General features: G+C 39.0%; 1 protein-coding gene across 7 annotated transcripts in view; it reads left to right on the forward strand.

Annotated features, from left to right (window-relative positions):
* Positions 1–24,799, forward strand: part of DAZL (deleted in azoospermia like) — a 25,797-nt gene extending 998 nt beyond the window's left edge. For 2 of the 7 annotated variants that reach the window (XM_027723818.2, XM_027723819.2), the window contains exons 2-11: positions 1,220–1,354; positions 1,678–1,769; positions 3,069–3,120; positions 4,261–4,327; positions 4,652–4,791; positions 6,104–6,184; positions 6,990–7,046; positions 8,127–8,228; positions 8,990–9,088; positions 9,675–10,526. In XM_027723818.2, coding sequence (XP_027579619.1) covers positions 1,220–1,354; positions 1,678–1,769; positions 3,069–3,120; positions 4,261–4,327; positions 4,652–4,791; positions 6,104–6,184; positions 6,990–7,046; positions 8,127–8,228; positions 8,990–9,088; positions 9,675–9,728 — 879 coding nt within the window. In that variant the 3' untranslated portion in view covers positions 9,729–10,526. Of the gene's footprint in view, positions 1–751; positions 837–946; positions 1,073–1,219; positions 1,355–1,677; positions 1,770–3,068; positions 3,121–4,260; positions 4,328–4,651; positions 4,792–6,103; positions 6,185–6,989; positions 7,047–8,126; positions 8,229–8,989; positions 9,089–9,674; positions 10,527–10,739; positions 10,924–11,786; positions 11,889–13,319; positions 13,494–14,213; positions 22,081–24,547 lie in introns of those variants that run through there. The other 5 variants (XR_005567014.1, XR_005567013.1, XM_039390631.1 and 2 more) reach the window with 5 other exon arrangements.
* The last annotated feature ends 1,131 nt before the right edge of the window (positions 24,800–25,930 follow it).

Below are 25,930 nucleotides of genomic sequence, written 5' to 3' on the forward strand. Positions count from 1 at the left end.
TTTAAGCCTCTTTAGTATCAGCTGTTAGCGTGCAGTGCTGGGCTGAGGGCTCCGCTTAGTGCCCATCGGGAAGGCTGCGGTGGGAGCGCTGTCATGGAAACTGCGCAGCGGGACGGGAATCATAGGGTTTAAATGTTTAAAAAAAAAAAAAAAAAAAAAAGGGCAGGAAGTGTAATGCTTACTTTAAAAAAGGGCGTGTTGAGGCCGGCGGGAAGCCTGAGAAACTGGGGGCTTGTGCATTTGTGGCCAGAAGAAAAGGTTTTCGCTCCTAGATGAGCGTTAAATTGAGCGATGTTTGCAACCCATTTGAGCAGCCACCTGGCCCCAACAATAGTCGATTTTCACCTTTTCTTTTGCCAAAAGACTACTGTAATGAGGACGTTAGTCCAATTTCCAGGCATCAACTTAAACTTCATGCTTGCTGGAATAATGGAGAGAGCAAACTGACTAATTTTACCTTGTGATGAGAAAAGGAAAAAGATTTGTTAATTCCAGTAAGCTGAAATTTATTTTTGAATTGGCAAAAGTTCTGCATCAGAGTACTGAAGTCTTGAAAATTAGCTTTAAAGGAAGATTGTGTTTCTTGTGTTCATAGTGTGAGGCTCTCACCCCTGTGCATTTTTCATCTCTTTTTCGAGTTCTAAGAAACACTTCTATTAACAACTATTAAAGCTTATTTTTGATGCTTACCAAATTGTCAGAATGTCTAAGTAGCCTGTTCATTCTTTTTTTCAGCTATTTAATGTGTAAAAGGGTTAAATAAGTGTGTTATCCTTGAAGGTTCTGTTCTGCATCGTTAGCGAGATACGAATGCTCCTCTTCCATGGCAGCCAAGGGTGTGTATGACAGGTGTACCAGCAGTATCTGTGCACCAGCCTTGCTTCCTTGTGCTGGTTCTGCTTCTTGCTGGGTGGGTACTTCTGCTGAGAGCTGTTTCCTGTTCTAGGCTGCCAGAGAATTTGCACAGCAAAGTGAATACTACTTCTGTCGTGGTTTGCTGGAACAGATCTAGAAAGAAAGAAGCCAGCAGTTACGTCAGTTTGAGGTTGCAGTTCAAATGCCCTTTAGCTGGGTAGGCAGCCAAAGAAGTGGTCTTCTCGCTTTTTGCTTCATTTTTGTCGTTGATGTCTATGTGATATCTACAGGAAGCTGCAGGTATTCTGGTATCTTAAAGTCTAATAGATTGACTGTAATAAGTATTTTTGTTGATATTTTTCAGTCTGTAAATGTGGAGACCCAATGTGCAAGTGCCTCAGAGAGTAACACCTATTCATCAGCAGTCAGTCAAGGTTATGTTTTACCAGAAGGAAAAATCATGCCAAACACTGTCTTCGTTGGTGGAATTGATTTAAGGGTATTTATATATTCATATACTTTTAATTGTTTAAGATATGCACTTCAGTGGGAAGAAAATGGAAATTTAACTCCGGTTTTGTGGAGGGTTTTTTTGCATAGTGGTGGTGGAGTTTGTTTGTTTGGTTTTTTTTTCACGTGTGCATTTTGCCAGTCTTAAGGTATTGAAAAGCCATGGGAGAATTTTGGAACAGGTGTGCCAAAAGAAACCTTTAGTTCTTAAGCTAGTAGGAGATGGGCTTAAAAAGATGGTACTGTTTGCTTTAAGTCAGTTCTAAGCAGTTGGATGTGTTTGAAGAAGTTCAAGACTTCGTTTCCTTTTAGATGAAAGAGGCAGAAATTCGGACTGTCTTTGAACAATACGGTGCTGTGAAAGAGGTGAAAGTAATCACTGACAGAACTGGTGTTTCGAAAGGGTGAGTACAACATGAGTGGTTGTTTTAAATTGCTGCTTATGCATAATTCTGTCATAGGTTATATGAGCAGATACTTAGCAACACATTTTACATGCTTAAGCCATAGTGCTAGCTGTAGTTTTCTGTTTTGGTGAATTAACACTGTTAAACCAGTAAATCTGTATTGCCCTTGACTAAGCCTGTGTAATCTTACAAAGAACAGCCTGATTTTTGTGGCTTCAGTCTATCCGTTCAAGGAAAAGAGGGTTATTGTCCCTTAACCAGCGGAAGCAAAGCTTTAAACTTGTGTCATGCTTATGCAGACAATTCTTCTGCAGAGCTTTTCTGATGGTGAGAGTAGTTAAAAATCTAGAGAGAGTTCAGGATGGTTAAGAGAATCAAGATGGTTTATTCAGAGCAATGGGACTGCACTCTTCTGACACTTGGTGATAAGTTCTAGAGTAAAACAACCCAAACTCACTTGGGTAAAGAGTCAAACTGAGTATGTGAACAAAGTTCAAACAAGGGAAATTCCCGTTGGGTATATAGAAAAAAATCTGGATTATTGTGGTGAAACACTTAAATAAGGAAATGTAGGACCTTAGCCTATTGAATTCTGGGGAAGCTATCCCAGTTTTGAGGTTATCTCTGCTTCGAGGAGGAGACTGCACTCTGAGGTTTTCTCCAGCCCAATTTTTTCTAAGATTCTATGCATAGATTCAAAGAAGTCACATTTTTTTTGGCATATGTAGTAATGCATGAGCTGGAAATGAGTTTTATTTGCTAGTCCTTACAGTGAATCTTGATGTGCAATTAACCAGTGCATGTTCTGAATATTGATAATGAATTGACTGACTTGATTAATTGGATGCAATTTTTAATATAGTAAACTAGGGAGGCAGTGAAATAAAGAGAAAAATCTTCAAGGATTGCTTCCCCCAGTGGTGTCACTGTTCCTGTAATTCCTGCTTTTGTCCAGACCCCTATAGTAAATACAAAATTTGATGATAGTTCAGATCTTAATTTTTTTACCTTTCTGAGTTATTAATACCAACAGCAGTACTCATTTTAAGAAGTTGAAATGGAAAAATAATCTTTATTTCTATTTCATATTAATCTAGAATCTGTCACTCAGTTTCTTTCACCTGGCCCAGTAGCAGATGTTGCTAGTTAGCAGTAAATACTTTCTCAGGCTGAATCATAAACTAATGTCCTACTTGATGTGCAATATAACATACCTGGCATATATGTTGTTAACTGGTCTTGTACTAACAATCAAATCAAACTCTGATCACTGAATAGACTGTTTTTCCTTTTTAGATATGGATTTGTATCTTTCCTGGAGAATGTGGATGTTCAAAAAATAGTAGAAGTAAGCTCTTTTGCTAAATTATTTGAAGTTGATTTATGAAGGCTAGAGACAGGTTCAAGGGAAGCCAACTTACGTAGAGTAAGTTAGAACTAGGAAAGTCTAGGGCAGCCGAAAAAGTAAACTTGATAAACTGTCTGCCGGTGGTAGTATCTTTATGTATTTACTTAAGTAAGAAACAAAATCAGTGTTAGCCTTGGTGTGTTTGGATGCTTGCTTTTTGTAGTGGATGATTGTCATAGAATCTTTGTCCTTATGTCAGATACACAGACCTTTTATTATTGGAGATAACATTATCATGGAAGACAGTTTTTTACTTGACATCTCAGCAGTTGCAGTATGTTTCTCTTGCAGTATTTGTGCATTTTGGTGCTACTTGGAGTGCAAGTATTTTTTAAGCTTCTTGGACTGTGCTGCGGCTGTTCACGTGTTATAAATTTTCCTGTAGTTAACACAGGAGATGAGGGGTAGAACTGTTACAGCCCTTCTGCTCTTACAGTTCATTATCAGAGAAATTTTAAATCTCAGTGCTTACAGCCAAATCAGCTACTTGGTTCTGATGGACTTCAGTAGGTCTCAAACCATGGACAGAGCTTTTTTGTTTTCCCTCTTTCTCCCCAAACTGAGTACGGTAACTGTGAAAATAAATGTATTGAAATACTTCCCTCTCTGAAGCAGTCATTTCCTTTAGTATAGGTGGACAGTTTCTAACATGTTACGTGAAGCCTGTCAGGAAGTTGGTGGGAACGAAGGGAAGTGGCAATGTAAATAGAGTTTCAAGGGAACCTAGGCTGTGGTCACTCTGTATTAATATTCTCACTGAGGCAAGAATAATTAAAACTTGTATGTATAAAACCACAGGGCTGACAGTCACTAATATGTGGTTGCAAGCTACTAGTAGCGCATGTTGCTGTTAAGGCAAGTGCTATGAAACAAGTGTGGAGGCAGTGAGTAGACAAATGAGAGTGCTGAGGGCACTGCAGGAAATTAAAGATAAAAGACATACAGTGTTAAGAAGGAGAGGAGAACTGCACCTGTTTGTGAGTTGATGGTACTGTGGTGTAGAAGCAGAGTACAGTCTCCTTAAAATCCCACAAACCAGTCACCTCACTGATTCCTTACAGAGAATTAACTGTCTTTCAGACACAAATCAACTTCCACGGCAAAAAGCTGAAACTGGGGCCAGCGATTAGGAAGCAACAAAACCTGAGTAAGTATATCTAAATAAAATTGTTCATATAACAAATACGTATTAAGAGGTTTTTTTCTTAATTATACATCAGTATTCTTGCAGATACTCTTTATCTGATGCAGAATGTATGTTACAATTAAACCTTGGTTCTAACTTCTATGACCTCACTTGTATAAATGATGTACAGCTGTGATAATAAAACTTGGGTTGGTAGCACAATATAATACAGTTAATGTTGAGTTAAATTTAAAAGTCAAAAGTCAAGATTTTTTTCAGCTTAATTTCAGATTCCTAATGAAATACATGTGAAAAGGCCTTAATACTATCTTTTCTTTGCTTCAGAACAAGCTTCTTCCATACATCCCAGACCGTTTGTCCTTGGTCCTTCTCCACCACAGTTCCATAGTGTATGGGGTAGTCAGAATACAGAGACGTATTTTCAGCCTCCACCTATAATGAGCCCAGTAACACCGTATGTTCAGGTAAGGCTGTTCATGTCACTGATTTTGAATCATTAAATATTTTTGAAGGTGCAATCAGATCAGATTCCAATCTGATTTGCTCCTTGTTTTCATATTATCTTCCTGAGTAAGAAGCACACAACTTCAAACCACTTCAAAAGAATGCCAGCAACCTTGAAAAGCTGCTTGTGTTGCGACCTCTTTATAAAGAGGAAAATACCTTCTAAGAATGAGAACTGTTGAAGGTGGAGCTAAGATTGAATTATTTAACAGTTCTTAAATGATCTTGTTTCTTGTTGATGTACTTAACAAATCAAATCTGTCCAGATTTTTAATGTATTGCTGTCCTGCCTCAGAATAAACTACAAGCTTCAAAATGTATTTTTGTAAACAAGTATGGAACCAGAAGTTGTCTCTGGTACTCTTGTCTCCTCTTGGCCAAGCAGATTCTTGGATTTAAACTGCTGTTGTGTCTTAAGAACAGCAGATGCTGTTTTACTGCATCTGCTGCTCGTAGCCGTGGCCAGTACAGTATTGCCTGCAGGGCATCGCTGTACTGATACTTCGGATAAGGTGTAGGTAGAGTGAGTCCTGTACTGTGAACAGACCAGGTTAGACTCTCACTGCATTAGCCTGCGTGTTGTGGCAATGCAACAGGGCAGTATTAATTACCAACTGATCCTGCTTTCTATATTTTAAGCAAGTGAAGAAGAGCAAACTGCAGTGACTCACAGAAATAAGGCAGAGAGCTTGATAACAGTATTCTTGCTGATCCTCCTGAGTTTATTGGGAAAGTAGAATAGCGTAGGAAGAAAAATACTCACTTAAATGCTGGAATGTGCCTTTAACTATTTTCTGAAGAAAGGTTCCAGGTTAATGTTGTGTCAGAGTAGTTACAGGGAAGAAATACTGTAAAATGTCTGAACTGGAGTATTTAGCTTTCCTTTGGCTCCTAGAAACTGATCTTCAGGCTGTATCCGTTATTCTATAGTAGTTGGTCTGCTTCAGGTCTGCTACGGAAAGTTTATGGCATAACTTATTCTTCTGAAATGACTTAAAAGATCAGCTACAAGGAGATAATGGGATTTTTAGATGTATAAGACACTTTAGAATCCCACTGACTAGAGATTATTAGTGCCTGAAGTGCTGAAGCCAAGCCCCATGGGAAATCTGTAAGGGTCTCTTTTAAGTATGAGCCTAGTCTGAACAGGAACTGAAGTAACAGTATAGCCACATACTTCTGAAAACGTGCTTCTAGCTAATACCTCTACAAATAAAAGTACTTTTATCTTGCTTCAAACTTGCAGTTTTAAAAACAAAGCTTTATTTGCAGCCATATCCATACAGTTCATCACCAACTGTACTGCTAAAGCAGCAAGTTCCCATAGGATATCAACCGGCTTATAACTATCAGGTATGTAAAGCTTTAGTAGCAGCAGAAAGGCTGTTTGATACCTGACAAAACAGTAATGAAATGTTAACTGAAGTCTGATCTTACTGTGAATTCTGTTTTTCTTCAGCTCTTCCTTTGCAGATATTAAAACCTAGTGATATTTTTATTCTAATAAGATGGAAACTGTTGAATACCTTAGTATATGCTTTGGTTTTTTTTCAATAGAATATAGTTTTTGTTTCCTTAAATATACAGTGATAAAACAATTTCCAAATTAGGAAAAAAGTACATGGATTAGTAATACTTTTTCTTATGGGAAGGAGCTTTGTGTTTGTACATGCTATAGCAAGGGTAGCTGGTGTTAGGTAACTTAAGAGTCTTAGCAGACTATACAAATGTGGGGTGTATATAGGGGGGATGCACTCTGGCACTCTAAAAACATCAGAGAAGGCACTTACTGATAGTGGGTTTTGAACTCACTTCAAGTGAGATGTGTGCGTAAGTCCTGTCACTAAAATTAAACTAGAAGTTTAGTAACTGGAAGCAGCTAGAGGTTTGAGATTGTTTTCAGTGTGGCTGCTGTGATTTCCCTTATTTTTCCCTAATATTTAGAAATCCTATTTTTTTTTTTTTTTTATTTGGAATGAGAAGAGGAAGGAGACAGTTGAATAACATAAGCAATTTTGTTGGACGTAAAGGTATAGACTGTTGTTTAGTGAAAAATCCAAACATGAAATTGTATAAATGGTGGCTCTTGCAGAGCAGTTACTTGTCTGTGTTGGAAATTAATGGATTAAAGCTGGTTCTTGTCCAATATTTGTTTAAGGGTCAACCACAGTGGGTTGCTGGGGAGCAAAGAAGTTATGTTATGCCTCCTGGTCTGGTGAGTCTACAAAGTTAAACTTCTGAAACCGTCTTCTCAATTAGCACGTGGTTTTTACTGTTTGATACTTAAAAAAAATCAAAGTATTTGTTGTCTGGATCTGTATGTAATCAGATCTATAAAAATCTTGCTGACAAGAGCATGTAATTGTTTAAGATTTCTACTGAAGTGGTGCCTTTTTGAGCTACCAGACGGAACAGACCTACCTGTTTTATGGCATTACTTTATACATTCTGGTCACAGAACTCTGGAATTTTAACATGAATGGAATTGGTCTTTTCAGGAAAAGTCAAAGGAAAAATAAGTGATGACCTGATGGACAATGTTTTTTTAAATTTAAAAAGTTTCAGTGTTCTTTGCAAATACTGATTTATTTTTGGCTCCTTTCAACAGCTTTTAAAAATAGTTTCCCAGGCTGCTACAAACTGTAGATGGTGCTGCTGGCTTCTAAGAAATTACTTGCGCTCTATGACTTTATACAAGTGACATCTATGGAGAGAGGAAAAATACTGTGTATTTCTTTAGCAGTGTTGGAACTTAAAGTTGCTTCTTGGGGCATTTTTATGTTCTTTAGGTATAATCTTGTGGTTATTGAGTGCAGTTTCAATTAAGTGTTTAAAAACTGTAATACATAATTTTATTCTGAATGATACTCTCTTTTTCTGAAAGTTTTCAGAAGTCGCTGAAATACTGACTACCCTGTTGGCTTGAAGTAATTTTTGTGCAATAACATTCATGAGTATGATACAGCCACAGTATGTCACTTAACAATTAAGTGGTAGCAGGTCAAAGAGTCTTTAGAGTAGGACTGCGTAGGGCTTTCATTATTAGATGTTTTAAGCTTGATTATGTGAGCGACAGCTCTTCTTGAACTGTCTCTGTTAAGCAACTGAAAGTACCATTAGTAACTGCCTTAATAAAATAGATCAGGATGCAGCATTTTCCCCACTCAGGACACTTCTGGCAAAAGTTTGAAAATATAGTTGGCACGGCTTTACGGATAGATAGATGAGGATCAGTGAGAATATTACTGTGCATGCAGTGTTACTGAAGTATTGCAATACTTATAAAACTATACAGGTTTATGCATCGGTAAACCATCACGCTGAGGATCCGGGATTTATACAGACGGAATGTGCTGTTCCTGAGCCCATGCACTTGCCTGCTAACAGCCCACAAAAGGTAAGGTCTTTTGTCTCAAAACTTGGATGTTCATTACCGTAAATCCTGTTCCCAGAAATTTGCACATTAAGATTACGTGGCTTGGGTCAAGGGCCTCTGACAGGTATCCTAGGAATTTAGGTTATAGCTGCCACTTTTAGCCAGTTGCTCAGTCCCGTGTATCTGATTGATGTGTACAACTTCAGAAGTCTTATGTTTCCTTTAAACTGTTAGTACTTGTCTGCAATGCTGAGGGCTGTATAAAATGTGTGATCTACTTGATTAAGTATACTAATGTTTTTAAGTGACAGAACTTTACCTGTCACCTTTACTTTAATCTGTAATAATTTTAGGGAAAATTACAGGTACTAAAAAAGCATATTAGATAGCACTACCTGCTGTTTTAGATGTATTTTAAGCTTCAAGCATCTGTTGGTAGTGGTTACTCCCTTTTTCACTGTGGAAGCTGACCCCAGTATAGCCAATAGTTGGCTCTGAATTCAGTTTTCTAAAACAGACTTCGTTGTTCAGCTGCCAGCCAGCCTATTCCACTGAGGGGAGATAATGTAACACAAAGGGGGGATAATGAGTTACCAGTATTAAAAGTTAGGTACCAGTATTAAAAGTTAGGGAGGAGGAAAAAATGACAAATACTTCAGGGAACGTAAGGCATTTGAGAACAATCCTGAATGCCAAGTGAACCCTATGACACACCAGCATTGCTAGGTAGTAGTGCCCTAACTAAGAAAATCAGTATTGATGCACCTGTAACTGTATTTCAGAAGTCTGTGGACAGGGGCATGCAAACAGTAGTGTCCTGTCTGTCTAATCCTGAGAACCAGCTGAGGAATGACTCTCTGTCACAAGACGACAACATAAAGGTATGTAGTGAAAGCAAAAAGAAATCTTAAAATACAGCTGCCCTTCGATTTGTTCGCCTACAGGATACAATAAAGATGAAGGGATTAATATCTGGAATGCCATTTGAATTTTTTTCCTTCCTTGTACATGTTTGGCTCTCAATTGCTTAATGCTGGAAAGAAGTGCTGAAATTGGATTCAATGGCTTTAATCAAGATGGCATGAATTGCTGAACATTGCTAATGGACAATTAAGAGCATAAGTCTGGGTAGTCATTTCTCAGTGACAAATGGCTGAAAGCAGTGGGTTACTATGTAGTTTGGACAGAGGATGTTGTTACAAGCCTTGATAGTCTTGTTAGTTACCTGCCCACTGTAGATGGTGGCTAGTTGTGCTTTGTCTCTGCTTTAAGCAATAAATTGTAGTTTAGGTTGGTAGCTGGTCTTCTGAAACGGGAATACAGAGGCTGTATTTATCAGTTTTGTAGAGGGAGAATAAACTACAGAGTATCTCAATATAGTTTTCATGAAACTTCAGTTACCTTATTCTGATTATCTGATTTTTTTTTCCCCCCCCCCACCCCGTCCTGTCTTCTATCTGATCCCAGGAGAGCAAAGTATATCACTTCCGAAAAGGAAGGACAGGATTCAAAAGTGTTTGATGAATGAAGACTTCGGAGTATCTAAATTAATTAAGTCGATGTTACTACAGTTCAGCAATACATTCAGCATAATATTTCTCATAGTTGCTTCAAGTTAAGTTTGTGTTCATGTTCGACCTGTTTTGATACAGTTCCTGCTTGGGTAGTTTGAAGTTTAAAGTTGTAAGAGTTGACAAACTTCAGTTACATTGTTTGCATGCTTCCCCAGTTTGTTTGCTGCATGTGGATTTTCTTCTGAGTTTTAACGTACACTTTACATATTACACAGGTTTGCTTTAACCACAATTTGACTCACCCTGACCAGTTAATTTTTGCAGTTTAAAAATGGAAATAGTTATTTACCCAAGAGATTGTATTTTAAAACTGAGTTCTTAAATCAGGGCAAAAGAAGATATAACTGAGCTGAAGCCCTTCTTAAGTCCTAGTTGCCTTTAGACAACATAATCAATGTGATTATGTTCATTACTGACACTTCATGTACCTGCAGTCTTGAGCATCAGTATTGGTTTTGGGTAAGTAATGAAGAGAATCCTGACATTTCTGTATGTAACTTAAAATGCAAGAATGTAATTATCTGTATTGGCTACTCAGTAGAGTATGATTTTTTTAATTAAAAAATCCTAAAAATATCTGTATGTTAAAATTCTGAGAAAATACTGCATTTAAAATATGCTTTTGTTGTGTGATGCAAACTGTTAATCAAAGACTAGCTGTAAGACTATTTTTATAATCATGTATATTTTAGTTGTGTATTTTGAAACAATGAAATAAATTTTTATTTTGCCTTGGCTACCTAAATTTCTAGTGACAAATCTAACTAATAATTTGGTAAAGGTATTAAAACCTTAATACCCTGTACAAGAATTCCAGTTACTACGAATGTCCAAGGACTGCTTCTCAGGAGTGTTCGGGATAAATTTAATTAAGGGGGGATGGGGGACAGTGTCAGTTTACTGGTAAAGATAATTGTTTCTTTGCAAATGCAGATGTCATTTTGACTTGATGTTCTAGTTGATTTGGTTGCCCTGGGCTGTATTTAAAGCTTTATGCTGGAGCTATAAGAAGACACAGAAATGTGTATGTGTAGCTCTCATTGAAGAATCTCAACACCAAAAGAAGACATAAACCTCAAGATACCTACACAGAGTGCACATTTTCTGTTTATTTGACCAAGTTTTACTCCCAGGACCATCTGGTGAGTGAGTTGATGGTTCAGTGTGTGTGAAATGGTGGTGCTAGATACGAACTATTCTTACAGGAATGCTGAGGTTTATCACAGGGAAATGCATAGCCAAGGCCTTACAAGTGCCATTTATTTTCCATTACATCATGTTGTGCTGGTTTTGTTAGCCACAGCCTTAGGGAATTGTTTTTTGTTTTTTTTTTTTTAAATTCCCGTCTTGGAGTTGTATCTTTTGGAGCATATGCCAGTAAAACTAACAAGCTATAACTGAGAACATGCATTTATAATGTTTTTTTGAAGTACCCTGTAAACATAGCACAAAACCAGTAGGTAAGTCTCTTTTGTGTTGCATTCTGAAAGTTGAAACATTTATTTAATGTGTGTGTGGCTGAAGGCATTTCTAAAATGGGTGCATGGTTGAGGCTTCTTGCAAATTTGTACCTCTTGTATTCTCAAATCAAGTGGACTGCGTTAATTGTGAGCCAGCAGGCAGTAGTGAGGCTTGGTGGATCTGCCTTGGCTTGTGCACAGTATGTATGTTCTCTGTGAGACTCAAAAGCATTGAGTCTCCTTTAAATATTAAGATAACTCTGTCAAAAGAAGCAGTTGTTTAGACAAGATACCAAGTAAATGCAAGCATTGTATTTTTCTGTTCTAGAGCTATGACACTTGGTTTGTATTATGGTTCTTGGCTGAAGTGCCCCAGTTTGCTGCTTGTTGGCCTTTTCATACTTTCTTTACAAGCTTTGCCCCCTGACAGAATTATTCTTGGAATGAGACAGCCAGACAGATGGCATTCTTTGATCTCCATTAGAATGATTGTCTGGCACAGACACTAATTCCCTGTCGAAATGGAAATATTTTTTTCCTTCTAGGTATTTGTGTGCTAAACCAAGATGAATTGTGTCTTAACATGAAGGTGATCTGATCCTCGATTGCTACAAAGAAAATGGTTTTTCCTAAAAGTCCTCTAACAGGTATACGGTCTGTATTCCTTGCAGGAATGACTTGGTAGACCAGTGTTTTAGGATAGATGAATATTTTAAGAGCTTTAGTGTCTGCCACTTTCAATGTTGCTAACAAAGTAAAATTTTTAAAAAAAGTGATCCATGCTATCAAGACAATGAGGCTTCTTCAGATGAAATATGGCATCTCAAGAAAATCCTAAAGTAGCTTTACAACCAGATGGATATTTGCTTCGTACTTTTTTATTCCTACTCTTAAAATTCAGGCTTCTCCAGGGAACACAAGTACACATACTTTACCTGTAACTTGTTTTAAAAAAGAAGGCCCCAGCTGAGTTTATACAAACTAGGCCTTTGTATTGCCCCAGTGATTCTTCTGGCTTAAACTTCTGTGAATAAATTCAAAGGGAGGTTTTTTCCAGTAATATGAACTTATATGTACTTGGTGCTCAAGACAAACATGAAAGGGAGTTTTCTGCTTGTTTACCTTAAGGTTGGGAGACTGTAGCAAGTACAGTAATGAGGGCAGGATTTATATTTAAAAACATACTGCTGTAAAATACAGTGTCAGAGCTGAAAATAAGGCTATTCATGCTGCTAGTCCTAAAACAATTACCGTATGGAATCTCAGAGCTTCTGAATATGTAGTCAAATAAAGATGCATGCTGTAGTTAATATATTTCTCATGTAGTGGGGGTGTTAGAGGTGCTGCTTGTAAGACAGTGCCTATGTGTCTGCAGTAAACCTGCTGTGTTTGGGGTGTGTGTAATCATGCCCTCTAAGCTTTTAACTTAACCTGTTCTTGTAGGTAGTTCTTAAGGTCAGGTGTTCAAATTTCATTGTATTTGAACTATTTGGTGTTTGGGCTAGATGACCTTTAAAGGTCCTTTCCAACCCCAGCTGTTCTATGATTGTCTTAAGGAGTCTGCTTTCTTTTTTTTGGCTAGAACAAACCTAACCAAGTGCTTTTCCCCCCTTAATTTGTGCTTGTTCCTTTATTACACTATGAGTGAGTGTTCAACAAATACTTAAGCTTCTTTTAAGGTCTTCCTAGAACAATTAAAACAGAGAAACCCACCAATTTCAATAGAAGTCTTCTTTCCCTGGGGAAGAATTTGTGCCTAAAACTGCAGATTCATACATAGTTCATTTCATAGAATGGCTTGGGTTGGAAGGGACCTCTAAAGGCCATCTAGTGAACCCCTCTGTAATGAGCACGGATATATTACTAGATCAGGTTGTTCAGAACTCTGTCCAACCTGACCATAAATGTGTCTAGGGATGGGGCATCCACCACTCCTGGGCAACTTGTTCAGGTGTCTCGCTGACCTCATGGAAGAACATTTCTTCCTTCTGTCCAATATACATCTACCTTCTTAGTTTAAAACCATTACTTGTCCTATCGAAACAGGGCCTATTAAAATGTCTCAATCTTTCTTACAGGTTCCCTTTAGTGTTGGAAGGCCACAGTAAGGTCTCCCTGGAGTCTTGTCTTCTCCAGGCTGAACAATCGCAGTGCTCTCAGGCTGTCTTCATGGGAGAGGTGCTCCAGCCCTCATGGCCCTCCTTTGGACCTGACCCAGCAGGTCTATGTCTTTCCTGTGGTTGGTATTCCAGGTGAATGCAGTACTCCAGTTGGGGTCTCACCAGAGAGGCAGAATTGCTTCCCTTGGGAGGGAAGGGGGCAAACAACCTAGTGTTTTGGCCTGTAACACAACTGTGCAGCCATCCAGTTCTTGCCATGTCAGCTGACTTTAAACTGGATGTAGGCAGCAGTTAAATTATTAAAATGGGATTAATGGCTTCTGTATGTCATAATAAGATAAATGATGCCTTTTTTAACATATGCCAAGGGGAGCCTCTGTACACATGGTGGAGTAATCATATAGAAATGTGTTATGAGCACACACTTCAGTCTTTTTCTTTCAGGGGAACAGTGAGGTAGGTAATAGAAATATGCGTTGGTCAGAGGACATTACCTAAATCTGAATTATTTTGGTTGGAAAAGACCTTTAAGATCATTGAGTCCAACCAGCATTAACCTAACACTGCCACATCTACCATAAACAATCCCTTAAGTGCCATATCTACATATCTTCTAAATAGCTCCAGGGAGAGTGACTCCATCACTTTTCTGGGCCTCCTGTTCCAATGCTTGAAAACTCTTGTGTGTGAAGAAATTTTTGTGAATATCAAAACTAAATCTCCCCTGGCACAACCTGAGGCCATTCCTTGTTGTCCTGTTGCTTGTTACTTTGGAGAAGAGACTGACCCCCAGCCTCGTTTCAGGTGGTTGTAGAGAGCAATAAGATCTCCCCTGAGCCTTCTTTTCTCCAGGCTAAAGAACTCCAGCTCTCTCAGCTGCTCCTCATCAGACTTGTGCTCGAGACCGTCACCTGCTTCCTTGCCCTTTTCTAGACATGCCGTGGTGACTCATTGTTTTTCTTGTCGTGAGGAATCCAAAACAACACAGTATCAATATGTGGCCTCACTAGAGCCCAGTATGGGGACACAGTTGCTTCCCTTATCTTTGTGATAGAAACCAGGATGCTCTTCCCACCTGGAAACACTGCTGGCTCATGTTCAGCCCTGCCTCAGCTGCAGCCTGGCAGCCAGCTAAGAACTGATGCGGAGCAGGGGAATCCAACTGTTAAAGCATCACGAAGGCCTGGGGCAGGTGCTGATGCAATGTGATTTCTGCCCAGTGCTCTAAGTGTCAAGGCAAAGAAATTCAATAAAGCACAGGAAAAGGGTAGGAGTAATCTACTACTCTGTTAAGAAGGGACTATGATTGCTAACTGGGCTGAGGTACAGAGGTTGTATCTTTCTGTGGTCACAGTGGATGCCCTTAGGGGTAACTGAGTTGATCTTTGCTGTGTGGGAATTACAGCTGCTCCTTCCCTATCAGGGGCATTTGGCATTTGCTGCCCACTTGATAATATCTCAAGTGAAACAAATGGTGATCATGTCACAAGCCACCACGCCCTGACCCATGGGATGGAAAAGCTGGGTAGAGTGAGCAGCTTGGAGGATAGTGCTGCTAAAACTGATGCAACCCCCACAGGATGGTCAGGCATGCCAGAGTTGACCTCTGTGAGCTGCTGCCATCAGGCTCCACGCTGGTTGCAGCCCAGAGGGTGTAGAGCCAGGTCAGACATGTCAGTACCAGACCCTGATGCAGGTGATGGTTGGCCATAGCCCCCTCTATAGTGAATTTGATAGATGCCAAACTGCCAATTATAACCTGCTGCACAGTGGGAACCATACCAGTGACCACTGTGATGATGTCAGTACTATCTAGGGGAATTGCAGGCATTGTCACATAATGTCAGTTTGGGGTTGTATCATGACGTGTCACATAACACGTACCATCAGTTTTGGACAAGATTTTACCAATTTTGACCAGGGTGGATGGGCTACCTTAACCTGGAAAAGGGGCACACAGAAGTATGTTTGATACCTAGCCAAGTGCTTCATCATTAATTGGTGACATGCATGCACTGTACCTATCTACTATCCAGCAAAACCACAGCCAAAGGAACGGGCTTGGAATCAGTGGGGAAAGGAGCCTGTTGAGCTTGACTCTAGTCTGGCACTGTAAAGAAAGACAAGAGATGTTGAATAAGTGTTTGGCAGTGTGGGGTGACTGGCCCTCTGGAGTCATGGCCATTGGTGAATTACCACTATTGTTAGGATTTTTCACTTACCTTTGGGGGGTGGAGTGGGGGTGTGAGCCCGGAGGGGGTTGAGTCCTGAAGGAGGCTCTCACTTCTAGCTGAGGACCAACTTCCCCGTTGGCATGTCCTTTGCAGCCCCAGTGTCTCTGCAGCTATAGCTCTATGGGCTCTCTGAACTCTAATGACAGCTTGAGGCTGAGGTGCCCAGCATGATGGGTGGCCCAGATGGTCTTTTTCTGCCATGCAGCTTTCCATCCACTCTTCCTTAAGCCTGTAGTGTTTCGTGCAGTTTCTTGTGACCCAGTTGCAGGATCCAGCACTTGGCCTTGTTGAAACTCCTAAAACTGGACCATCAGTCCAGCCTTTCCAGATCCGTCTGCAGGGCCTTCCTGCCCTCCAGCAGGTCAGCGCTTCTGCCCAACTTCATGTCTTTTGCAACCCACTGAGGGTGCACTGATCTCATCTAGATCATTGGTAAAGATATTAGACAGGACTGGCCTCAATACTGAGCTCTCGGGAGCTGACCAGCTGGATGCAACTCCATTCACCAACATTTTCTGGGCCCAGCCATCTTGATGATTTTTACCCAGCTAAATGAGATTGCTTGCTTGGTACTCCTGATTCTACTTGCACTAGAATAGATATCTTTATACATAGTTAAGCAGCTCGTTTACTGAATTTCTTCTAAGGAAATGGGTTGCAGAAATAGGATGTTTTGGTTTAACCCCAGCCAACAATCAAGTACCACTTGCTGTCCCACCAGCAGGATTGGGGAGAGAATTAGGGTCTCAGCTAGAAAACTCGTGGATTGAGATAAAGAAAAGCAAAAGCCATGCACACAGGCAAAACAGAACAAGGAAGGAATTCACTGCTCCCTGTGGGCAGGCAGCTGTTCAGCCATCTCCAGTGCATAATGGTTATTGGGCAGACAAACACCATCACTCCAAATGTTCCCCCCTTCCTCCTCCTTCCCTCTCCACTTTTTATACTGAGCATGATGTAACATGGTATGGAATATGCCCTTGGTCAGTTGGTGTCACAGCTGTGTCTCCTTCCAACCTCACGTGCACCCTCAGTCTCTCTGCTAGCATGGCAGTATGAGAAGCATAAAAAGCCTTGGCTCTGTGTAAGCCCTGCTCACCAATAACAAAAACATCTCTATATTATCAACATTGTGTTCAGCACAAATCCAAAACATATCCCCATGGTAGCCACTGCAAAGAAAATAACTACTTCAGCCCAAACCAGGACACAGATCTTTATTGATAAGACGCTTCTTGTAAGTGCTAGACTTCATCTGTTTTTGACAGTGAAATAAGTCTGTCTGGTCTTTTTCTTTGAATGTTACAGTATTTATAAAACCTGAATTGTCAGTTGTGCTTATCTCACTGTTGCACTAGATATCCCCTGACTTAGAAGACGGACAGACTCTGAAATTACTTGTTTTCTTAGGTTGTCTTGGGTAGTTTAATTAATTAAAAGCGCAAAGTTAACAGGTTTTAAAAGCAGATTTTTCAAAGTAAGATAGAATCAATAGTGGTGGAGTTTCAGAAATTATATTTTAGTGCTATGTTGCCTGTTAGTAGACTGTGAAGTCTGGGCTGATGAGCTTTGTTCTGCTGTGGTTTCTGGGGAACTCAGTAAGGTGCACAGCACTTCAGAACACCAGTCTGCCAGAAGATGGGGAGCTGCTGTGCTGTGTGATAGCTCACACCAAAGCCTGCTTTCTTACACTGACACAGGACCAAACATGGCTACCGGGGTGAAGAAAGCTTGAAAGGGGATTTTTTTACTTCTCCTACTACATGTAACTTGATTGTTCAGCTTTTAAAAACAGCGTTTTAGGCAGTTAATTCCGTGCAGGAATATCTGGAAGAGGTTCAGAAGTCTTGAGCTGTTGAGTCAGTAGATTGAAATAAAACATAATCCTGGAACTGACACTTCAGCGAATTCTTCTATGTCCAGGGAAAGAACATTTTCTAGGCTTCTGTGTAAACTCAAGGCCACTACAGAAACATTTTATGTCTCAGCACTACTGAGCAGTTGTCTACTGATTCCATTTCCCTCAGCTTGGGAGGGATGAATGTGATGAAGCACATCTGCTTCTAAAATGGCCCTTATTCATGTTTTTTCAAATTATTAAGCAGGTCCTAACGTCAGTCACGTCAGCACTAACTGCAAGCAGAGCTCCTTCAACTGAATGAGGTTTGGTTACTTATTCTTTAAAATAAGTTTTAAAACTGTTCTTCCGAAGAGCATTTTCAAATAAACAAGACTGAAATATTTTTGCATTATAAGCCCTGACTTCTGTCTCTTCTAGACTCTTTGATGTGTTTTTGAGAAACCATACCTGAACATAACACAGTATGGTGACTGAGCTGGGTGCAGATGAAGGTGTAGGAATTCTTACAGGCTAAAGATACACGAGGAGTTCATTGTTTTTGTAACATTTCTTATTCACATTATGCTTTGTAATACTTCAGTGAGATAAGTCTGGCTAGTATCTGGTTTATAACCGTCTCGGTTCTATTTCTGCATGTTAATCTTCATGCTGTGGTGGACCCAGCTGTGCAGTCCATCTTCTAGCAGAATGGTACCAGTTGCCATGACAGCAGAGAGCTACCTACTGGTGACAGAATAATAGGCATGTGACTTCTTTAGAAAGTGTCACACTGTCATTTAGTCGTGAGCCAGCAGGTGGGGCATGAAGCTAACAGAAGCCAAATACTGTTAATTTAAAAAACCTTTCTCTTGGGCAACACTACGGTCTGCCTTTTTACAATAAAAGCTGTCCATCGCAGAATATAGCAGTTCTTGTTGTAGACTAGTTAATTTCTGGGTTAAAAAGTACAGCTGTAAGAAATGCAGTGAGAGCACTTCGTAAGATTGCCAAAGGTTGTGTTATGAGTTGTCGTGGGTTTGGCAAAAAGGCAGGGTTTGTGAGCAGTTTTGACACTGGTTCCGAGTGTGTCAACAGGATAGAACTGGGCACTCATAGGGAAACAGGACTGGAAAGTTTAAACCACTGATGTATTCCATAGCTGAAAAATTTTTGTCAGCTTATTCGTAACTCTTTTCAGTTCCTCTCTTTATTTGTACAGTGCTTACAAATAAATCCTTAAATGAACTTGACAGTATTTCAAAAGGATATGAGTCAGAAAAGGCTTTGGTCCCCTGTTCTGCTTTCAGGTAAGTCTAGTTTATTCTGCAATCCCAAGAATTTGATAAATACACAACAGTTAAAGCCCGTTAAGAGATACTCAAAACTCAGTATATTCAGAAGGTACTCATTTAGCTACCTTCTTTGTTCCCTTTTTTACAGAGGTGGGGTTAAAATGAGTAAGAACATGGACCACTTCTTTAAACTGGGTACTCATTCCTGGTCTCTCTGTTCTTGTAAATGGAACACAGTCACTGGCAATGAATGGGAACTCAGTGCTACCAGTGCTCAGTGTTACCTGCTGTTTTCAGTGTTTCCTAGGACCAGATCCCTCTAGGTTGGTTGGAGGAGGAGAGTTGGTTATCCAGCAGAAATTGTAGATAATTTAATTTTCTGTTGCTGTGTCTGCTTTCCCTAGGGAACTGTGATCTCTATGAAATGTTTGCTTTCTTGGGTGACATTTTCCAATATAAATGACGTTTTATGACAGTATTATGAAGCCAACAGTGAATAGACTAAAAAAAAAAAGGTTCACTTACATATTCGCTTATCTTGTTATTATAGAAACACCACTAAAGAAGTTAAAAAATTAAAGTAGTATTTTTGCCGAGTTTCTACATTTAACAATCTTAGTTAATAAACATATAAACATATTAAAAATAAACAATCTTAGTTAAGAGCTTCTGTACATGCCCAGATCAAATTTTGTCTAATTCATTATTGTACATCGTTATTGGAAACCTGTCTCTAAATGGAAGAGTAAAAGGGCAAGAAAACAGATCCTTGAGAACACACTCAGCTTCTAGTAGGTTGTTTTGCTCAGGTTTTGATCTTTTATTCTTCCTTTTGGTATATATTGAAGAGAATACAAAGGCAGGCTGTACTAGAGTATTTTGCCACAATGTCATAAAATGCACAACATTTGTTGTATGACTCCAATATGTTTTGATCCTTGCTTTACAGACTTAGTAATGCTTTAACCTAAATAGCAATCCATTAACTTGCAACAAAGCTGTTACTTAAAAAAAAAACCCAATTAAAAAATGAAATTATGAAGCAAAATTCTTTCATGGATGATTGGGATTCTTTAACGGATTTTTTGCCATACTCAATGTTCTGAAAAGAATTTAAATTCTGTATAAAAAACCCAACCCTGTGATGGAACTGCCTAAAAAGAAAGCAGTAGTAGATAGTACTATGTATTTATACCTAGAGTTTTCCAGAAGTACTCATTGTCTGTTGTGAATATAGTAGTTTCAAGTACAGTGTACATGCTGCCTAAGCAGCCAAAAATATTCCTGTATGCAGAACTAGAAGCAGCTCCTGAGGCCACAGGACAACCTAAGTCAGGAAACTTCTCATGTATATGATGAGATATCGTCTGAATAAGATTGTTATAAAAAATGTAGGGGACATACGTAGCCAATGATGATTCCTGACGTCATTTTGAAGCTTTGAGTTTTGGCAACAGGTCTGTTCCAAGCTACTAGAGTGGTCTCTTAATCCAAGTGGCAGGGGTCCGTGTTTTGGCAGCAAATGATGTATTATCTCAAACCAGCCTGCTTGGCTTGTAACATGCAGCTTCAGAAACTATGAAATTCATGTTTCTGTGTCTGTTCCCTCACATATGTACAAGCTAAGGATGACACAGAATTGTATTATAGTACTGTTAGTTATTTTGGAAAGAATGCTTTTCAACTTGGAAAGCAAATGTCTCAAACCTAATTAGAAACAGAATTCTGTCTTAGTTTAAGGACAGGAGCAGTTAAGGGGATTGGCTGAGATGCCCATTAAGTGCCCCTGGCAAGGCTCTGTGGGAAACAGAGAGAATCTCTGTCTTGCCTTACTCGAGAACAAAGTTTGATTTACTTTCACCTGAATTAAATAACATGGAGAGTTAAACTTCAGAGTCTTTTAACATGTTAGGAAACTGAAGTTTGCAAACTAGATTTTTATGATACTAAATTTTAGGAGTCTTGTTATCTGCTCTTTTAACCTGTGTGTTGCACTTCATATGTAGTAACAAAGAGGTGGAGCTAGTGGGGAAAATGAAATGCTGTAATTAGTTACAAATGCCATTAGTTTTCTTACTGTATTTGTTACTTATAACAAGGATATATTTTAAAAAACATACTTAATTGTAAGGTCAAGGATGAAACTTAATGGTTTTATTTTTCAAATACTGTTTCCCAGGTGCTTTGCATGGCAGAGTAAGGTTTCTAAAGACTTGTAGCAGGTTTTTCACCTTACCATCCCAGAAAAGTAAAATAGTGCAGAAAATACCAACCTTTGCAGTTGCAGAAAGTTGGTCAACTTAAAATATTTATTTATTAGTACAAGTGCACAGATAACATCAGACAAGTTCATGTTTTGTGTCCATATGGAAACGCTGATGAGTATAGAGTCCACATTTATCTTATTCGAATGCTACTTGCTTTGTTAATTCGTCATGTGCTCAAGCACCTTCTCTTCAACACCATTGGCTTTCTGTCTCTGGTGTCCCAAGGTTCTGAATGCTGAAATCACTTTCAAAATCACTTCTATAACGGAACTGCCTAGAACGGTATGGTTTTACAGTTTTCAAAATCTGAAACTATTCTGTAGCTACTCCACTCATGCGTTTCTCTTGATAACTGAGTCTCTTCAGAGCAGGCTATTCTTGTCCTGCCCTGTTACTTCTAGTTGGATCTAGAGTAGAAAGTGCTCTTTGATACTCATTCTTTATACTGCTTCTTAGGAGTCTGGGTTAGATTGTGGTTCTTGTTCACTTTCTCTTTTGTCAAACTTCATCTTATTAGCTATACTTGATCCAGTTACACAACAAAGATACCTGAAAAGGGCCTTACACTTTTTACTGGGGAGGGTGAAGCACTGTTTGAATACTTCTAGGTCTGAGAAGTTTAAAGAAAACTTAGAGTAGAGTTGTTCAGGCCGCAGTGATACTTCTGGTGTATAAAATAACGCACTTGGAATACACAGTTCATGTGCAACTTGTGTGAGATCCTAAGTTTGCAGAAAGGATGAATTCATTACAACTTACTTTTTCATTAATTTTCAGATCTTTGCATTAAGTACTGAAATTCCTAGGACTGTATCTATTCAGATGGTAACGAGCAAATTCTTTCCACAAGTTATTACAAACAAGGCTAGAATCAGGTGTTCATAACTTTAAGATAGTGACCCATTAGTCTTTTGTCTAATCTAGTCCCTGTTTTGCCATTGGAACATAGCAGTCTATAACTTCCTCAGGAGGGGAAGTGGAAGGACACACAGTGATCTCTGTGGTGATCATTGATATGACCCAAGGGAATGGCATGAAGCTGTGTCATGGGAGGTTTAGGTTGGATGTTAGGAAAAGGTTTTTTACCCAAAGGGTGGTTGGGCACTGGAACAGGCTTCCCAGGGAAGTGGTCACAGCACCAAGCCTGTCAGAGTTCAAGAAGCGTTTGGACAGTGCTCTGTGGCACATGATGTGACTCTTTGGGCTGTCCTGTGCAGGGCCAGGAGTTGGATTTTGATGATCCTTGTGGTTTCCTTCCAACTCAGGATATTCTATGATTCTGTGAAATTTGTGGAATAGTATTTTTCTGGGGTGTATTTTACCTATCCGTCTACTACAAAGATAATAGACTGTTTAACACTTTGTAAAAATTTCATTAATTTTTGCATTATTTAAAGCCTGGTTGTCTAGTCCTTTTTTATATTAGTGAAATCTGTTCAAATGAGAATCTCAGCTGACCTCACTAACACATTTGGGCACCAAGTATCTGGTAGGTGGAAATCTAAAACTTCAAAAGTTCCAAAAATTACTTTCCTTTATATGTGATTTAGCTTAATGCAATGGAGAAATGGAAAGATGCATTGATTGGTTTATAGTCCGGAATGTTCAAGAAACAGAAATATGTATGAGTACATATCTAATTCCTTACTGATGGTGCTAAGCAGTGCTTAGTCTGGATATCTTAATGTAGGAAAAGGCATATATTCCAGCTCCTTCAGTAATTTAGTGTTTCTTGTTAACATGAAGTCTGTGCCTTCTGCACTGGCTTGTAACTAGCTGACCTTTTATAGAGAGCTTTCACTTGCAGGTTTTTGAAGCACCTGTGCAAGAGAAACAGCTCATGGAATGTAATCTGAAACAGGTCATAGCTTCTCTAATGCTTGCTAGACTGGCCCTTATGACAAGGAAAATCTGGCCACTGTTCTCATGACATAGAGCAAGAGCAGCTTTAGTGCCAACTTGATACAGCAGTAAATCTCAGTCTCTGGACAGTGGTCTTCTATATGCAGCCATTCGGGGACATATGTCTCTTGTTTCTGAAGGTTCTTCTACAGCTTGGATTTAACCAAAGTTATTAATGAGATGAGAATGTGAAATCTGTGTTATCTGTCAGGTGTGTACTGAAACATTCAAGAAAGGTGAAATAAATAGGGATGAATTAAATATACTGTCAGTAATTCTTCAATGTAGCCACAGCTTTCCTCTTGCTCTACACAGGCATATCCTGTCAGATACTGATCACATCAAAATTACGTCCACATATTGTTATATAACTATGTGTAGTCTTCAGAAATTTATGGCCATAAGTGTATTTTAAGTTTCAAGAGTACAGAAAGCACCTTTCAGAAAGAGCTTCCAAACAGAAAACTGGTCCGTAATTATACCCAGCCTCTGCAGCTCCCTAGTAGTTGCTGACAAATGAGCAATAGAAGCACTTTAATAATAAGAAATATAAAGATATTGTCCTGTGCCATTAAAATGCTCTAGCGGTAGAACTCCTGTTGAAGTCACTCTTCTTGGGAAATAAAATATGAGCTATTTTAAATATCTAATTGGGCTAAAATTTTGAGCTAGTCAGAGGCACAGGCTGCCTCCATCTTCTGGAACCCTGGAAAGGCATAAGTAGCTTCTGCTTCTGAGCAAAGGTTAGGTTGTGTGCTGCTGCTGCTGCTTGGGCAGAAAGGGTTATATCACCATCACCATTAGCAGCCGGGGACTGGTCTGATTCTCTCTTTAGCAGCAGTATAGATCCAACTTCTCCAGAGCTTTCTAGTCTGTCTGAGTTCCTTCAGATTTGGAGGCAGTTTTCCTCGTTACGGAGAAGCTATGGCTTAGTTCTGAATAACACCTGATGACATAATTACTTTGCAATAAGTAAAGAGTTCATCAAAAATTGAAACTTTTTATTTCCACTCAAGCTTATCATCACCTCTGTGTCTTGAGTCCTTCAGCCTGTTGAAGACTCAAATGTTGAAAACTACAAGACATTCAAGACCTTGAGAGTGCAAGAGTCTTGGAAAAACAAATCGGAACCAGACATGGGTCAGACAATTGCAGATTCTTTCTTGGAGCTGCCACAGTGGCAGGTTGCTTGGCACTAAGGAATTGTGCAAAACTAAAGGAATTGTTTTTCCTAGCGGTCATACCATTTTCTACCAACTGAGGTGGAAATGGAAATGAGTACAGGGGGGATGATGTGTTTGACATTGGTAAGACAGAGGTACTTTCTACTACAGGGCCCAAAATAAAAACTAGACATCAAAAATGAGGTATCTCAACAAGTAAGAAAAAGGTCTGATCCTTGGGTAATTAAGATGTTTCACAGCAATTTGCACTGGTGATCTGAAACTAACTAACAGTAAATGAGGAAAATATGCTAAATGACTTGTCTACCTCAAATGGAGCCTAGTTTTTCTCATTTTGTATTTTCTTTCTTATTTTGTCTTGTTAATAAAAAATTCATTAGATCCTAAACATGCTTTTGCAGAATGGTAGGTAAATAACAAAACTAATTTTCTTTACTGATATTTTGGTATCTGTTTTTGATTAACAGGAGTTAGTCAGAAGTAACTTAAGTTTTGCCAAATCCTGTTCAGTGTGATGTTGCAGGTGTCTCTTGCTTTTTGACAGAGGAAACACATTTTATTCTCAATGATCTTTAAATATTTTTCACACAACTGCAAAAACCAGAAAAATGGGATATGGTTAATTTGGACGCTGGAGTCTAACTTTGTAGTGAAAATAACAGCAACTGGCATTGCACTGAGTGTCATGCAAAACAATAAATGAATATCTTTGCTTTGCACCTGTGTGTATCTTTCCAATTAGTTGCTCAAATAATGCTTGGAATAGCCAAGCAAGGGGTTATTTAGTCGCATAACTAGAAACACCTTGCACAAGAGAGAAATGCTGTGATGTGATTTCATGCTGCTTTTCACAATATGTAATAATCTCTGCCTAGGCCAAAGTAAGTACAGATATTTGGTCAAGCTGAATTATTCAGTGCCCTACCGGTAGCAATTTACACCTACATTGAACTTGCCTTACCCAGCTGCACCTAAGACTACAAAGTGCAAATGGAAAACATGATCACTCCTGCTTGTGATACAGGAGGTTGTGGAGCTCTGCACTGCTAAATGTGGGGATTTACAAAAGAGATTACGCTGGCTAGACACAGAAATAAAACGTATCAAAGCGCTTTTTAACTCCTAACGTAAACTAATATTCCCTAATGGAGTGTCTAGGGGCAACATCTTACAGTTGATTAAAGCAGGTACTTCAGTTGTTTGTAGTTAAATAGTTGTTAGAGCAGTATTTTACCTTTTAATTACCAAGTCACTTGTGCTTTGCAGTAGTTTATTGTTCTGCAGATAGGTATTTGTGTGTGACTGTGCGTATATATATATGTATAGATATGCATACCACAACTCTGAAATGTCTAGGATGCTTGTTTAGGTTTTTTTCAAGTTGATCAGATTTCTTATGGAAATAGTGTTGCCTGTTCTTGGAGTACCATGTGAAATAGCTATTACTGATAAAATAAATTCTAGATCATATCTTATCAAATCTGTACCAACATGGTCTGAAAGAGGCAAATAATTTCAAAATATGGCAAAAGTGCATATTAAAAAGAATATATGAATACTAGTGAGCCAGAACTGAATTCTGAAGTTCTTACAGTGGTAGTCTAGAAACAATAGTTTAGATGTACAGCATCAGTTTAGATTTTGTGCTATGCTTCAACTTACATGCCTTGATACCAGGCACTTGAACCATCTTTGTTTTGTTGAATTTCAGTGTTGGCACACCGAAATAGGTGATAGTAGAGGTGTCTATCTTGGTAATCAATCTGCTGCTTCTCAAATATACTCTTGTAGTCAAAGGAAAATGTCTTAATGGCAAAAATCCTACGGAACCAACTTTTAATTCAAATTTG

The sequence above is a fragment of the Pipra filicauda genome, unplaced genomic scaffold (assembly GCF_003945595.2).
Source record: "Pipra filicauda isolate LSUMZ 115617 unplaced genomic scaffold, ASM394559v2 scaffold84_size4826128_pilon, whole genome shotgun sequence".
Classification (NCBI taxonomy): Eukaryota; Metazoa; Chordata; class Aves; order Passeriformes; family Pipridae; genus Pipra; species Pipra filicauda.